This window comes from Vicugna pacos, chromosome 17 (genome assembly GCF_048564905.1).
Source record: "Vicugna pacos chromosome 17, VicPac4, whole genome shotgun sequence".
Lineage (NCBI taxonomy): Eukaryota > Metazoa > Chordata > Mammalia > Artiodactyla > Camelidae > Vicugna > Vicugna pacos.
This window is the reverse complement of record NC_133003.1, coordinates 28334584-28348766: the sequence shown is the minus strand read 5'-3', so window position 1 is coordinate 28348766 and position 14183 is coordinate 28334584. Positions and strand designations below refer to the sequence as shown.

The 14183-nt window shown below is 49.5% G+C and overlaps 1 protein-coding gene across 3 annotated transcripts in view; it reads right to left on the bottom strand.

Moving 5' to 3' along the window:
- FLNB (filamin B) overlaps window positions 1-14183 on the bottom strand; it is a 127680-nt gene that overhangs the window by 1650 nt on the left and 111847 nt on the right. For all 3 annotated transcript variants that reach the window (XM_006196442.4, XM_006196443.4, XM_006196444.4), the window contains 6 exons: window positions 13810-13947; window positions 12697-12812; window positions 9434-9566; window positions 6603-6779; window positions 2161-2379; window positions 1011-1214 (listed from right to left, as the gene is read on the bottom strand). In XM_006196442.4, the coding sequence (XP_006196504.2) occupies window positions 1011-1214; window positions 2161-2379; window positions 6603-6779; window positions 9434-9566; window positions 12697-12812; window positions 13810-13947 (987 nt within the window). The remainder of the gene's footprint in view (window positions 1-1010; window positions 1215-2160; window positions 2380-6602; window positions 6780-9433; window positions 9567-12696; window positions 12813-13809; window positions 13948-14183) is intronic.

Here is a 14183-nt window from a genome sequence, read left to right as displayed (position 1 = left end):
TGGGAGGCAGAGAAATGTGGTTACTCCATGAGGATGCATCCCAGAAGGCAGAGTAAGAGGAGGGGATATGGGAGCCAAAGGAAAGACCTCAGTTACTGCCTACTGAGCTTCTCTGGTGATGCTGGGGACCTCTGAGAAGTGGGAGAGTGTGGCAGTGATGAGCAGGGCTCATATGGGTTCAAGTCCCTGCCCTGCCACTTCCTAGCTGGGTGGCCTTGGATATGGAACGTCACCTGTCCCTGCCTTTGTGTCCCCATCTGTAAACAGGATGGCACTAGCACCTACTTCAGGGGCTTGCTGTGAGGTTTAGAGAAGTTATTATATGTGAAGCACATGGTAAGGATTATGTAAGGGTGGGCTATTCTGATCACATTTTTTTCTCCTAAGAACCATAAGGAAGGTTATTCCCACTTCACAGAAGAGAAAACTGACTTTCAGAAAGAGATGTAGTAACTTTCCCAAGGACACACAGCTGATAAGCTTTGGGAAGGAAGGAAAGAGTAAGTAAGTGGTGGAACCACGATTCCGGCCCAAATGTGCTAGATGCCAGGACCCAGGGAATAAACATTGACACCCAGATAAATACCCAAGTTCAAGCTGCAATTAAAGCATCTGGTGGCAGAGAAGAGGCCAGGTTACTGATTCAGTGTAATGGGGATAATGCTACCATCCCTATGTATCTTAAGGTCATTAGGAAAAAACCAATAGGCAAAAGAGGAAAATGATTTTAAAATATTTATAAGTGCAGGGGGGAGGGCATAGCTCAGTGGTAGAACACGTGCTTAGTGTGCACAAGGTACTGGGTTCAATCCCAAGTACCTCCATTAAAAACCAAATAAATAAGCCTAATTACCACACCCCACAAAAAAAAAATTAAGTGCAGAATAGGGTAATAAACAAGATTACCTGCAAATGGTTGGGTTACATGGGTGGGTGGGCACTGCAGACAGGAGCACACAGAGGGTGACCCCCCAGCCCCTCCCTTCCTCGAGCAGGGCCAGGCTGCCTACCGGCTTTGCTGCAGTCCACCAGGAAGGAGCTCTTCTGGCCCACGAAGGCCTTCGAGAGCCCCGCCCCCTTGGAGGTCACCTTGCTGGCGTCAGAGGATGCCTTGGGGATGGCGCTATAGCAGGTCTCCGTCGAGGACCTGGTCACTGACTCCACCAGGATGGATGAGGTCTCATTGGCCAAGCCAGGGCTGACCAGACGCTGGCCTAGGACACGGAAGGGAGGGAAGCAGGTGTGACTGGCCAGAAGAGGCAAGTGCCCCACACTGAAGCCCTAGGAGAGCCCCTGCACCCCAACACTTGGATCTGAAAGCCGCCACACCCCTACCTCACACCGCCAACACCCAGACCTAAATGCCACAACTTCCCCATTTCACATCCACAATGTCTTCTATGGGGTTCTAGGGTCCTGCCCCTCACAACTAGGATCTGGCTTTCTGGGCATATGGGAGAGTCTAGCCTTGAATGGCTTGACCTGGAAATCCCTCCTATATAACTACAGGTGCCACCCTGCAGAACTGACATCTTTCCATTTATATAAAATACTCTACATATAAATACTGTAGAAGTGTGGGAGGACACTGACAAAACATCAACAATGATTCTCTCTGCATATGATTTTTCTATCTGAATTTTTAATTTTTCTGCAGCAAACCTATACTACTCATATGACAGTGAACCAAGGACAGAGAGATGTGGAAGGAATTCACAGTATTTATGGTGGTTACCTTTGGTGGTGGGCTGTAAGGTGGTTTTTACCATTTGATACTTTTGTCAGTGTTCTGAAGGAGGCATATTTTTATAGATTTAATAAAAACTTTTGATTACTTTAAAAGTGAAGGTTAGAAATGAGGGGATTTTTCAGGCCCTGACCTAAAACAAATACGTCAGATCTCAAGTATGTAAACATTTCTGTTAGAGACAGAAAACCATCTAACATGCTTTCTCAACTCCCATTCTGCCGGCTTATTTTGCAAATTTTGAACATGCACTCCTCTCTGACATGTCCTACCATTTCCTTATGTTCAAGACTCAAAGTAAATTAAACATATCTAAAATCATCCAGTTTCTACTTCTGAATAGCTCTGCTGATAATCTGAGAAGATCAGCTCCACAGCGGGGGAGAGTAACTTCAAAGGTGTTTGGTGGTTACCTGTCACCTTGGCCTTGAAAGGACTGCCCACGATATGGTTGGGCCCGCCATATTTGACGCCAATCAGGTAGTTGCCAGGAGCCATGGGGGTGTACATGACTTTGTACCCTTCTGGGGTCTCCTGGCAATCCATTTTAACCTTGGAGGGCCCTTCAATGGTGACGGATAACGTCCCTGGCCCTGCTCGAGTGGTGTTGATGAAAAATTCAGACTGGATACCTGGGAGAAAGGGAGAGGGAATAAAGACCATGCAGATGGTTTGCAGTGACGAGGGGGTGTGATTTGGGGAGTGCTGTGGGGCTGAAGCAGTGTCAGGGCACACACAAGTCCCCTCACTGAGGGGGTCACCTTGGCCACATGGGAACCCACTGGTACTAGCTCTCAGCTCCTGGCACAGAGAACTTTAGGCCCTGGGGGGTGGTAACGCCCTTTCCAAGGCTCAGGCAGGGGTGTGGCTGACATTCTGCCTGCCAGCACCCACTGCCCTGTTCTCTCCTCTGGGTGCTGTGAGCTTAAAGTGCTGCTTCAGTCCCCAAGGGCCAGCTCTGCCTCCAGGGGTGGGGGAAAAGTAAGACTCTCTGACTTTTCCCTTCTCTGGGTGGACTTGGAGAAGCCCAGGCGGCCCAGCGTCTCCTCCTTCCTCCTCAGGCTCCTCGCCTCAGACACCATGCCAAAGACCAGGGCAGCCGCTAGGATCTGCCTGCCCCCTACTTTTGCCATGGATCCCAGCAACAAAAACAGGACCAAACGGCAGCTCTTGATGATTCCCACTCGCACCACTCAGGCTCCAGATCCCATGCCCATCATTTTACATGCCCAGTGTTTCTTCTTTCACAAACGACACTGAGACTCAGGGAGGATCCACCATTTGACAGTCACAGCTGAATGAGAAAGTGGCAGAGCTGGGATCAGAGCAAGTCCGCGTGGCTCCGAAGCACAGGCCCATCTCTCAGCCACCGGATGCTCTAATCGCAGCCCCAGGACATTTTGCTTAGTCCATGAAGACCTCCTGCACAGACATTCTGCCTTGTGACAAAAGAAAAGTTGGGTCCAAAGATAGTGCCAAGCAGTGACCACAGTAAGATTCCTGCCTGAGCTCAATGCCCTGCAAAAGCCCTGACTCTTCCAGGCTCCCTTCCAGTCCAGAGGGAGAAGAGGTGGTCAGTGAGGGTTACCTGGGGGCCAGGACATCAGCAGTACACTCGCTACAGTGCCCTCTACGGGGCGTCCCTGGCATAGCATCCCCATGCAGGGTGGTGCCTTTTCCAGAGCCCTGGATGCCACCCCAGCTGGGAACTATTTTGGTTTAATTATAGCTCTGAGGGCAGAGAAAGAATTATTGTTCTGGTTATCAATAAAACAAAGGAGCTGCTATCATGCAACCCCCAAACAAAACCCAGCTGTTTCTGGAAGCTCCTGAGGCTCCTGTCCCAGGGCCCCTCCCCACCCCCACCCCCGCCCCACTATCTCAACCTTGTATTTAAAACATGCAGCCCAGAAGCCCCTCGCGCAGCCGAAGCAGGGCTGTGTGGGGAAAGGGGGGGGGGTATGCACAAGAAGGGACAGTTCCAGGAAGTAGCTGCAAGTGACAATAAGGAAAGATACTTTTAAAGTGAAGATGAGAAGAGCTGGCTGCAGCAGAAAGGAGCCCCACACTTTTACACAAGCTGCTCCAGAGAAACATCAGTTGACCCTGACTGTGAGGGCCCAGAAAGGAAGATGGGGTGGGAAAGGGGCAACAAGGAATCACAGGACAAGAGCAACCTATCAGGTGGGCTCCCGTACTGTTCTCATTCTACAGGAAGGACGTGGAGGCTCAGTGAAGTCACGTAACTCGCCCCAAGTCACAAAGCGGGGGAAGGGCAGACAGAACTGGGGTTTAAACATAAGATCTGTTTGACCAGCTAAAGGCTCCAGGAGGGGAGAGCAGATGGGAGAAAGGAGACTGCTGCCTCCAGCTAGAACCAGTACCCCAGACATCTCTGGGTGTGGTGATCTTCCCTGCGCCCCCACATATGTACAGATGAGTTCCTGTGAGTTTCACACAGCCCTACTCCATCTGAGGTGGATGAGGGGTAACGGGAGGGAAGCAGGCGCTTCCCTTCCACCTCGTGCACGCTGGAGGGGGCTCCTGGAGCATTTCATCAGGAAAATGGCTCTTCCCACCAAAGAGTCTAACTCCCAACCTTCTCAGCCGCTCTGCAGCAGAGTCCCACCCGAAATTCTCCACATTCCCCTGCTCCAAAACCTGCAGGATGGACCATGTAAAGCTTGAGCCAAGAGATACAGCAAACCCACCCATAAGGACACAATGAAGCCTGCTTTGTTCTGAAGGTCTGCACGCAGGCCCTCCAGCAGCCGGGCATAGATACCTTTTCATTTCATGCACACTGCAGCTGTGTAATCTGGGGATGGATATTTGGGAAAAGGCCTGGGAGCGGGACAGCTAGAAAAACAAGATGCCTTCCCCTTGACAAGAGCAATATTTACACAGGGTTTGAAACAGGCGTGCTCTGTGCCTCTCCCTCCTGGCTGGGAGTCTCCCTGCAAGACCAGCTCCTTCCCTCAGCATCATCCAGTGCTGGCAAAGCAGAGCCTGAAACCCGAGCTCTGGAGTAGGCATGCGAACAGCCAAGAGGAAGCATGAGAGGCCCAGGGCACAGCAGGTGTGACCCAGCAGGGGGATGGGGTGGCTGCAGGAGACCTCAGTGGCCTCTGTGAGGCCTGGACCAAGGCCTGCTGGGGCCCCAAGTACCTGGAGGACCCCATCTGGGCTTTGATGATGGGTGGCTTGCCAGGGGCCAAATGCCTGCACTACTGCTTGGGAACCATTCCAGGGCAGCTGGGAGGACAGGGGTCCTGGTTTAGGACACCCGCAAAGGAGGCCAGGGGTGTGGTCACTGCTTCTGGGTGAGCCAGACTCTGAGGGAGGCAGCAAAACTCAGAGGTCAAGTGCACAGGCTTTGAGGCGTAGACCTGGACTGATTCCTAGTTTTGTCCCCTCTCAGCTAAGTTAAGCCTGGGGAGTGACTCAACCTATTGGAGTCTCACTTTGCTCATCTGAAAATGGACATCGCTGAGGGTGAAACAATACTGTGCCTTTTACAAAGGGCAAGTTGCTGGCCTGGAGTTCCCTGTGGAGCCAGACTAGATGGGCCTGGGGAGACGGAAAGTACTCATGCAGACCCCCTGGAAGGTTCTGCTGAGTCCACTGTTTTGGCCAGAGTCTCAAGGTGGCACGCCGGCCAGTTAGTCACTCCTGCACCTGGGCAGGGATCCTCGGCCCCTACTCGCTCCCCAGCTAGATAACTGTGGCCACTCACCCACTTGCCCGTGGGGAGGTAGGTCTGCTCTGTCCCACTCACTGCATGAGGGGGAGACTAAGAGAAGAATGTGCACACACACAAAGGGACTCAAGAAACCGGGCTGCCTCCCTAAAAGTGCCCAAAGTAACACCCAGACGCACACCGTGTCCCAGTGAGTCCATGCCTGTAGTAATGTCTAAGTGGACAAGCTCCCCACCCCGGCATCTTCCATAACAGTGACACACTGGACAGCCCTCGTGCCCACCTCTATGTCCACAGTATGAACACCAACTGCAGCCATCATGAGGTTAGATCTGTAGGTTTTGACATGGAAAGTTCCTTAAGATGTCAAGTGACAAAAGCAAGCTATACTACAACGCATGCACAAAGACTATTTCTGTAAAATAAAAGCAAACTTACATCTACCTTTTTAATAAACCGACTAGCTAAGCAACTAAGTGACCAAGAATGAAGACCAACAAAAAGACAACCTGAAGGTCCTCCCCTGACCTGTTAGCTGCATTTCCTCCTGGACCCAGAGGAACAGAGCGACAAGAAGCAAGATGGAACTTTACACACTCCCTCGCTGCCTGCATTTTTCACAATCAAATGTGCCCCAACTGGGGCAGAGGTTAAAAACAAACTGTAACGAGTCTCAAAACCTTACTGTTTTAGTCTTTTCTCTTCTCTTAGGATCAGAATAAAAGAAGGAGCCAGGCTGTGGCAGGTCTTACTGCTGATTCAGTGTGTTTCTAGGAGCCCAGGGACCACTAAACTTGCTGGCGGGTAGGGGACCTTGCAAAAGGTCCGTTATATGCATCACAAGCTCTGTGTAGGCAAAGGACCCCCCCCTCCAAAATGAATGATGCTGTGTTGAATCCCCTCCCTATCAGTGTCCTGGCCCTAAAGGAACCTGGCAAAGGCAGAAAGGAAGCACAGCAAACAGTAATGAGCTGTGAGAGCAGGGCCAGCAAGCCCTCACTCTGGATCTACGGTGGGTCAAGTGAGAGCCCCCCAAGGGTGCATTACTGCAGTTTCCTTGGGAGAGAGTAGGGAAGGCTTCCCGGGGCTCGGAGGGTTCCATCTGGCTCTGCCCATGGGGCCGGCTCCGGTAGAGAGGCAGAGACGGTGTATTACCTGTGGTGCCCCCCTCAAGCCCTGCACCATAGGCAGACACCAGGGCAGGGTTCCCCGCTTGTCCGGGCTCCCCGACGCGCACTTTGAAGGGGCTTCCAACCACGTGGCTCCCATTGAACTTGACGTCGATCGTGTGGACACCATTCTCGTGGGGGATGAAGCGAACAGCGTACTTATCTAGGAGTGAGCAAAGGCACAGGAGAAAGTGAGCACGTGGGCACCACTGGGGTGGGGGTGCGGGAACGACAAAGGACAGGAGACCAATCTTAAATCACTGCTTCATAAGACAACAGTTCTGCCGGAAGCCTGGCACCCAATATGTTGGGCCTACTTGTGTGTCCCTAGTCAGCCTTTCGGGAAATGTATCCAAATCTCAAATTCTCTGTTTGATCCTCCCTGGTCTCTGCCTCAGAAGAACACTTTCTTTATGAAAAGCTCACTTCTGGCAAAGTTTCTCTACTTGGCTACTTAAAGCGGGGAGAAATGGAATTAATGCTCCTTAATTAAGCTTCAGGGTAGCAACTGTCCCACAGTTTCTCATAGTGTGTTTGGGTCACAGCATGTGGCAGGATGATCAGTTAACTGAAATGGGCACCTGGACTGTCCGTCCATCAGGCACCACGTGACCACCCCCTTCCTCCCCAAAGTGCTCCCACCTGGTATGCAGAGTCTTCTCCTGCAGTCAGTCTTGCAGCCTCTCCCTGGCTCCTTGTACCCTCCATTCCCCTCAGAATCTTTGCTCCCCAAAGCTCCACCCAAACCCTCTTCTCTCCCACTCTGATCCTCTCTCCATATGGAACTGCCACACATACCCTTCCACACTGTGCTTCCCCCAGTAGTCCCCAACTGGTACCCACCCCTCTCTGAAAGCCAGTGCGCTGCAGGGAAAACTGACCCCATGCCCACGTCCAGGTATGGGTCAAGCTAACCTGGGAAAATCCCTCATTCCCAAGCCTAAGTCAACGAGCACATGGCACTTAGCCACAGGAAGTGACTCAGGAACCGGCATGTGTGTTCAGTGATCAGTGAGATAGGAGGGCAGTTTTCTGGAGACCTTTGGGAAAGGAGCATGTTATACTTCTGAGGAAAAAACTTGAGGATAGGATGTCTCTCTTGATTGGTATAGTGTGGAGAAAGGAAGCCTGGTGCTGTTGCAGCCATCTTGCCACAAAGAGGAGGGCCAGTTTTAGAACGAGGCCCACAAATCAGAAGGAGCAGAGATTGTTTGGGGCCTTGGAGAACGCAGCTGGATGGCTGAATTAAGTTGCTGCTGAAACCCACCTTAGATCCTGAACTTCCAGTTTGAATTAATGGACCCCTTTATTATATGAGTTGAGTTGGGTGTTCTGTAATTTGTCACCAACAGCATACTAAATGTGGCATGGTGGTTTCAGACGTCCCAAGGACTCCAACTACTGCCTGGGGCTAAGGACAGCACATCTCACTTGCTAACCAATCCAACACTGTAGAGATCTAGTAAATACCCCCACTTGGATATCCAGGAGACACTTTAAAACCCCTCAAAATAAAATAATAAGCTCTATAAGGCATAGGCCAACCCTTGCCCACCCATGGCTATTGTCCCAAGTGTTGCCAACTACATCATCATCTTCTACCCCATCACCAAGCTACATGTAGCCTTTCTGAATTCACTTTCATTGACTGTGGCCAACTGCTCACCAAATGTTCCAGTTCTCTGGCCTCAAGTCCATTCTCTCCATTTCTAACACTGCTGATTAATATTGTTTTTCCAAATGGACCCCATTGGGAGCATCAGCTCACTACCCTGCCTTTCAGATGTTCCAACACATTCCCTACGATATGGTCAGACTTAAGTCACGATCTGATCAGGGCACCCAGCCCCCACACTTGCTCTTTCTGAGGTTTCCCACTGCCCTTTCCTTTTCTGCCCAGTGGGAGGAAGACGTCTAAATGCTACCCCCTAGGTGTCCACCGTCCCTGTACACAGAGCAGGGCAAACAGCAAATGTCCAATAAGGGCAGTGGTCACAGGGCTCTTCCTCACGCATCAGGGCCCACATTCAATGCCACCTCCTCTGAGCAGTCCTCTTGACCTCAAGGCAGAAACCCTTTTCCTCTTCTGTTTCAACCATGTTTATTTACCATATAATTCTCAACCCCACTGTGCTGTTGGTGATCAGCTGGGGTCCTCACCAGTGCACTGAACGTTTTTGGCTCCCTCTCTCTAGGTCCTCACTCGACTCTGGGCTCCTCTTTGAGGGCAAGAATCATGTCTTCCTCAGCCTTACCTTCCCGTCAAATCTCTGACACTTAAAAAATGTTCACTGGCAAAATGGTCTCATTAAAGTTGATTGACATCAGGGAATTCCGTACACCAAGGCAGCAGGTAAGGAAATCTTCTGCTATTTAGCCCTACTGGAGACCTGGATTCTCTCTCTCTCTCTCTTTTTTTAATTTACAAATGAACATCAATTGCATTTTCCCTCAGAGTGAAGTGAGGGTCAAAGTGTACTTATTCATTTCACAAGGTCAGTAATAAAAATCTGTGACATTTTATTAAGATAAGAGAGACCATCACAATGAAAGTCATGTGAAAGAAATCTGAAAAACAATAGAAAATAAAGAAGTATTTGTTTAAAAAAAAAAAAGGGAGGTGTTGTATTTATCTCAAAGCCTGCCCCTGGCAAATGTTTATACCCAAATTTTTTATAAACAGTGTCAGGCAGCAGCAAAGGGAATCAGAAGGCCTTGGAGAGGCCAATGACTCCTCTTTCAGGGTTCACATTTTCAGAAACATTCCTGGGTGGGGGACGCTGGTGCTGGGACCTGCACGCCCGGCCTCCGGCTTACCTGGCTCCAGCTCAGACACATGGCACTCCTCCACGGCTCCAGAGGGGCTGTGCACCTTTGCATCAATCTTGCCTTTTGCCCCATTCAACCTTATAGCAAAGGAGGCTGGCTGGTTAACTTTTAATCCCGATTCCTGAGAATTTAATACATGAGACAGGTTACAGCCCTCAGGGTTCCTGCTCAGCGGCACACACCGACCTGACCCAGTGATAATTCTGATGCCAATAGGTCTGGAATGTTTTTCTATATAACATCAGACAACAGAAGAGCAGGTGGGCAATGCCACATTTCTACGATTAACTATAAGACAGCAGAGACACACATCGACATGGTCTTGTGTCCAAACTATCCTGAATCAGGCTGGAAGAGATGGTTCCCAGCTCTGGAGACATCCTGACCAGCAAAAGTATAGTTTCAGCATCATAAACAAAATGTGTATAGGCCAGAAAACCCAGTATCTTCCAGATTAAAAAGAAGAAAAGTCCCTCCCTGCTTTCTAGAAGGACGCTGGCAGCTGATAGAACCAGGCACTCGTTAACGTGAACAAACTTTTTTTATCTCAAGGGTAGAGATGGAGAGAGCTTTTAATAAACTCATAAAGGGCTACACAAGATTTTTCTGTCATGCAGTACTGCCCAGTGGTTAAAAATCAGCAGGACCTGGGGATACTACCATTTCCTAGCTATTTAAGTTGTTTAACCTCTTTGACCCTCAGTTTCCTCATCTGTAAAATGGGTATAAAAACTGAATTTCTCACAGAGCTGCTGTGAGGATTAAATGAAATTATGCATTCAAAGCACTCAGCACAGGGCCTAGCCCATAAATAAAAGAGTTGAAACATGTCAGCTTATCATTAAATATTAATATGCATTTAGAAGTCATTCATCCCCCCTCAAAAGAGCCATGGAGAGAAGGGCAGCTTTTGCTCTTTCCTGAATCAGTTTCACTTTCTATGCTTTGTCTTGGAAACTACATCCTCTCCTGTGAGGAGATGATTGGAAGTTTAGATGCTTAAGATATTTTAAGATTGGCCAATCCTGAATAGCAAAATTTTACAAGTCAGCAGGTTTGATGTACACTTGGTTGGACAGCTACTCAGATGGTAACTCTAAGGCAGCAGGGCTCACACTTCACATGCAACTGTGGCACCTGGGGGATCTTGTTAAAATGCAGATTCTGATTCAGTGGGTCTGGGATGGAGCCTGGGGCTCCACATGTTTTTAATAAGTTCCCAGGCGGTGCAGAGACTGCTGGTCCAGGGATCCCATCTCAACAGCAAGGCGTAAAGCAGTGCTGCCCGATGTGGTCATCACTAGCCACGTACAGTTACATACATTTAAATTTAAATCAATCAAAATTATGTGAAATACAAAATTCAGTTCCTCAGTTACACTAGCCACATTGCAACTGCTCCATACCCACAGGCTCGTGACTACTACACTGCACGTCGGAGATGTGGGACGTTTCCATTGTCGAAGAATATTCTACTAAACTGCTCTCAAGGTTACAGGCAAGGGAGGGAGGACTGAACACAAAATTAAGGAGTCTTTGATGGCCAGATCACCCCTATCCCACCCCTCCCTCTGCAAAATACCAGCCGACTCCAATTTTCTAAAAAGTCTCAAAAGCAAGAGGAAACAGTACACGCCCCTCTTTCCTAACCAGTACCAGATGTTGCCCTGCAGCCTGCCAGTAAAGCTCCAATAAATAATTCGCATGTCACTTGGCATCAAGTGACCGAGAAGAACAGGGGACGAAGCTGATACATATGCCCCTCCTGCCGCAGCAGCTGGTTACAAAAGCCTGACGGACGAACAAACCTGCTGCACACTTACCTAAATATTTCATGACCACACTGAGACCAAGAGGACTCTACCGAAGTTTTCTGGAGGGGATTTCTCCACACCAGCCAGCTCCTTTCGGACAGAACCGTTTTTACATTACCTGAGTCCGCCTGCCTCTAAATCCTCAAGAGGGAGATAAACGCCTTGGAAGATCCAAAAGAAAACTTGGAGATGCATGAAGGCAGCTCTTTGCCCTCAAAAAATGCTGGGTTTATCTCCCTCCATAGGTTTTAGTTAAGCCGGCCACAGGAGAAACTTCTGTTAAGAAGCCTTTAAGTGAAACACAAGAAAAACATCGACACCACAGTGACCAGTCAGTACCCTCGGTACTCTCCGGACGAGGCCGCGTCAATCTGTCGACCGTGACTCTGGTTTGACTTCTGTTTGGGTTCTCTAACGTCTGGGACAACTAGCAGTACTGATCCCCCTCGGGGCAAGGTTAGATGTCCACATGTAAACCAAGAGCGGGGAACTAGATATCACCAATGGGAGATAGGAGATTGAGTTTTAATTCAATATTTTCCAGAACTGAGGGGCAGCTGAAGGCTACTTAGAAACCCCTCTAACCCAAAATCATATTCTGGGATTCTGGTGTTATCCCACCACCAAACTGCTACACCAGATTCAGACACCTAATTATTTTTCAGTGTCCTGAGACCAAAGGCATCCCCAGTGATTCTTAGTTTGGCTGAAGGCTCTACTGCAGCCTTGAATGAACCGACCTGTTTTAAGCCAGGGGGAGAAGCTGCGTCTCCTGGCATCCCATTAGGTTGGGTTATGCACCCAATGGCCACGCCAGGGTGGGGATTAAGGTGGCCGCCGTTAGGAGCACGGTTTTGGAGCCACAGAGACCTCACTCTGCCTCATTCCAGTTGGTTCCTGATAGCCATAAACATTCTGTACCTCAGTTTTTCTATCTTTAAACGGGGTCAAACCTACTCACCAGGTTGTAGCAAGGATTTAGGGAAGTGACACTGACATAGGTCTTAACACAGTGCCTTGCATGCTTACTGTAAACAGATCAGCATCATAAAATAAATCACAGTTGACTTTCTTGAGGAAGAGGAAGCCAACAATAGCAAGCTGAACATCACTGGGCAGTTAGTTTTGTGTTTGTTTTGTTTTGAAAGCCCTCCTTATCCCTTAACCAGTTATTAACAGGCCTTCTTTGTTTCTCTCAAATAAATATTTAGAAAACAAAACTCATCCCCCAATGTTGAGGAGTTTTATTGACCGAGGCTCTGTTTCTGCTTGTCCCAATGGTCTCCTGGCCTACGTGTGACTCTGCCTGGGAAAGCTCCCCTTGTCAACATGTGCTGGGGCCCTTGGCACCAAGTCGGGGATTGAAGGGGCCTCAGGAGTCCAGGGCCTCACTGGTCGGCCTGTGGCCAAGGAGGTGGATGCTTCCTTGCGTCTCACCTGAAGGCTCAGAACAGTGAGGCGGCGGGCGTCGTCGGAGGGCGCGATCACCGGCACCAGGTAGGGACTTTCGGGGATGTGCTCATCGTTGAACTTGATAGACACCTCGTAGTTACCTGTGGGGACAGCAAAGTCCCATCAAAGCCCCAGGAAAGTAATTCCAGAGTGACCTCCTGCTTCTCTATCTGGGGCTGAAGTGTCCCTGCCCCTCCTCCAGGGCTGAGGCTGACTGGTTCAGGGAGGGCCACCTGGCTTACAGCGGGCCAGCCTGATTTCTCTTAGCTGGACAAGGGCAGGGATTTTTAACCTGTACCCACAGGGTCCCCCGCCACAATGGGCCTGTGTACAGTACTCAGGAGCTCCACGAAATGTGAATGGGTATTTATTTTATTTTTACTAACCTCAAACTGAAATTTAGCATTTCCTTCCATTAGAAATGTTGACAAGAAATCACAGCATGTTAAGACCTGTGACTTTGTCACAACAACAAGCACAGATATATATCACTTTACAGTTTTATATATAGCTTGCCGTACCATTTACACTCATCACCACTTTAGAAATTAAGGCAGTTAAGAGACTGCCGCCAAATCGTATGACTTAATGTATCAATGAAGATGTGTATATGTTGCTATGTTACACATTTGTTCCTTTAAAATGAGGTTGATAGCAATATCTGAATACAATTTGTTTCCTTTATAATTGGATGTATTTTATTTCATGCGCTTAAAAATATTTCCTGAGATGGTCCCCGTGGGCTTTAGCAGAGGCCCAAAGGATCCATGGCACACAGGAGGTTAGGAACCCCTCAGCTGCTGGGCCCACTCTTCTGGGGCAGCCACACCAGCTGCTGGCCGAGGGTGGGCAAAGAGAGGCTGGTCAGCGGGAAGAACGAAACAGCTGAATGAAAGCTTCAGCGAGGCCAACAGAGGACAAGACACAACAGGAACAAGGATTCCTGCCCCACTCAGGCCTGGCTGGATTTCTGGCAAATGGATTTTGAGAAGGTGCTCCCAGGTGCCCATGCAGACAAGCTCCTGTTCTACTTGAGCTGGTCGGATGGGTTTCTGCTCCTTACAAGGAAATGCCCCCTGCTGGCCCTGGAGTACATACCAGGCTCCTGGGCAATATAAGACACACCGCAGGATCCGTTTTTATGGTCATCGAATGTGATCTCGGCCTTACTGGGGCCCTCAACAGCGATGGAGAGGCCCCCGGCACCTGCCTCCCGGGTCCAGATGCTGAACTCAGCTGAGACAGAGAAACACCTGGTCAGTGACTGAACCTGATACAGACCCCTCTTCCTGCTAAAACCTGGGGTGCTGGGTTCTATTTGTTGCCAGCCCTTTTCTGTTTCCCTAACCCCGAGCAGAACCCAAGAAAGAGCATTGCTGATGTTTCGCAGGTACTATCCGTGACTGCAATGAGTTCATGGGCAATCAGGCATCTTCCGAACACATGAAAAAGATGAGGGTGTCCGGTTTTGT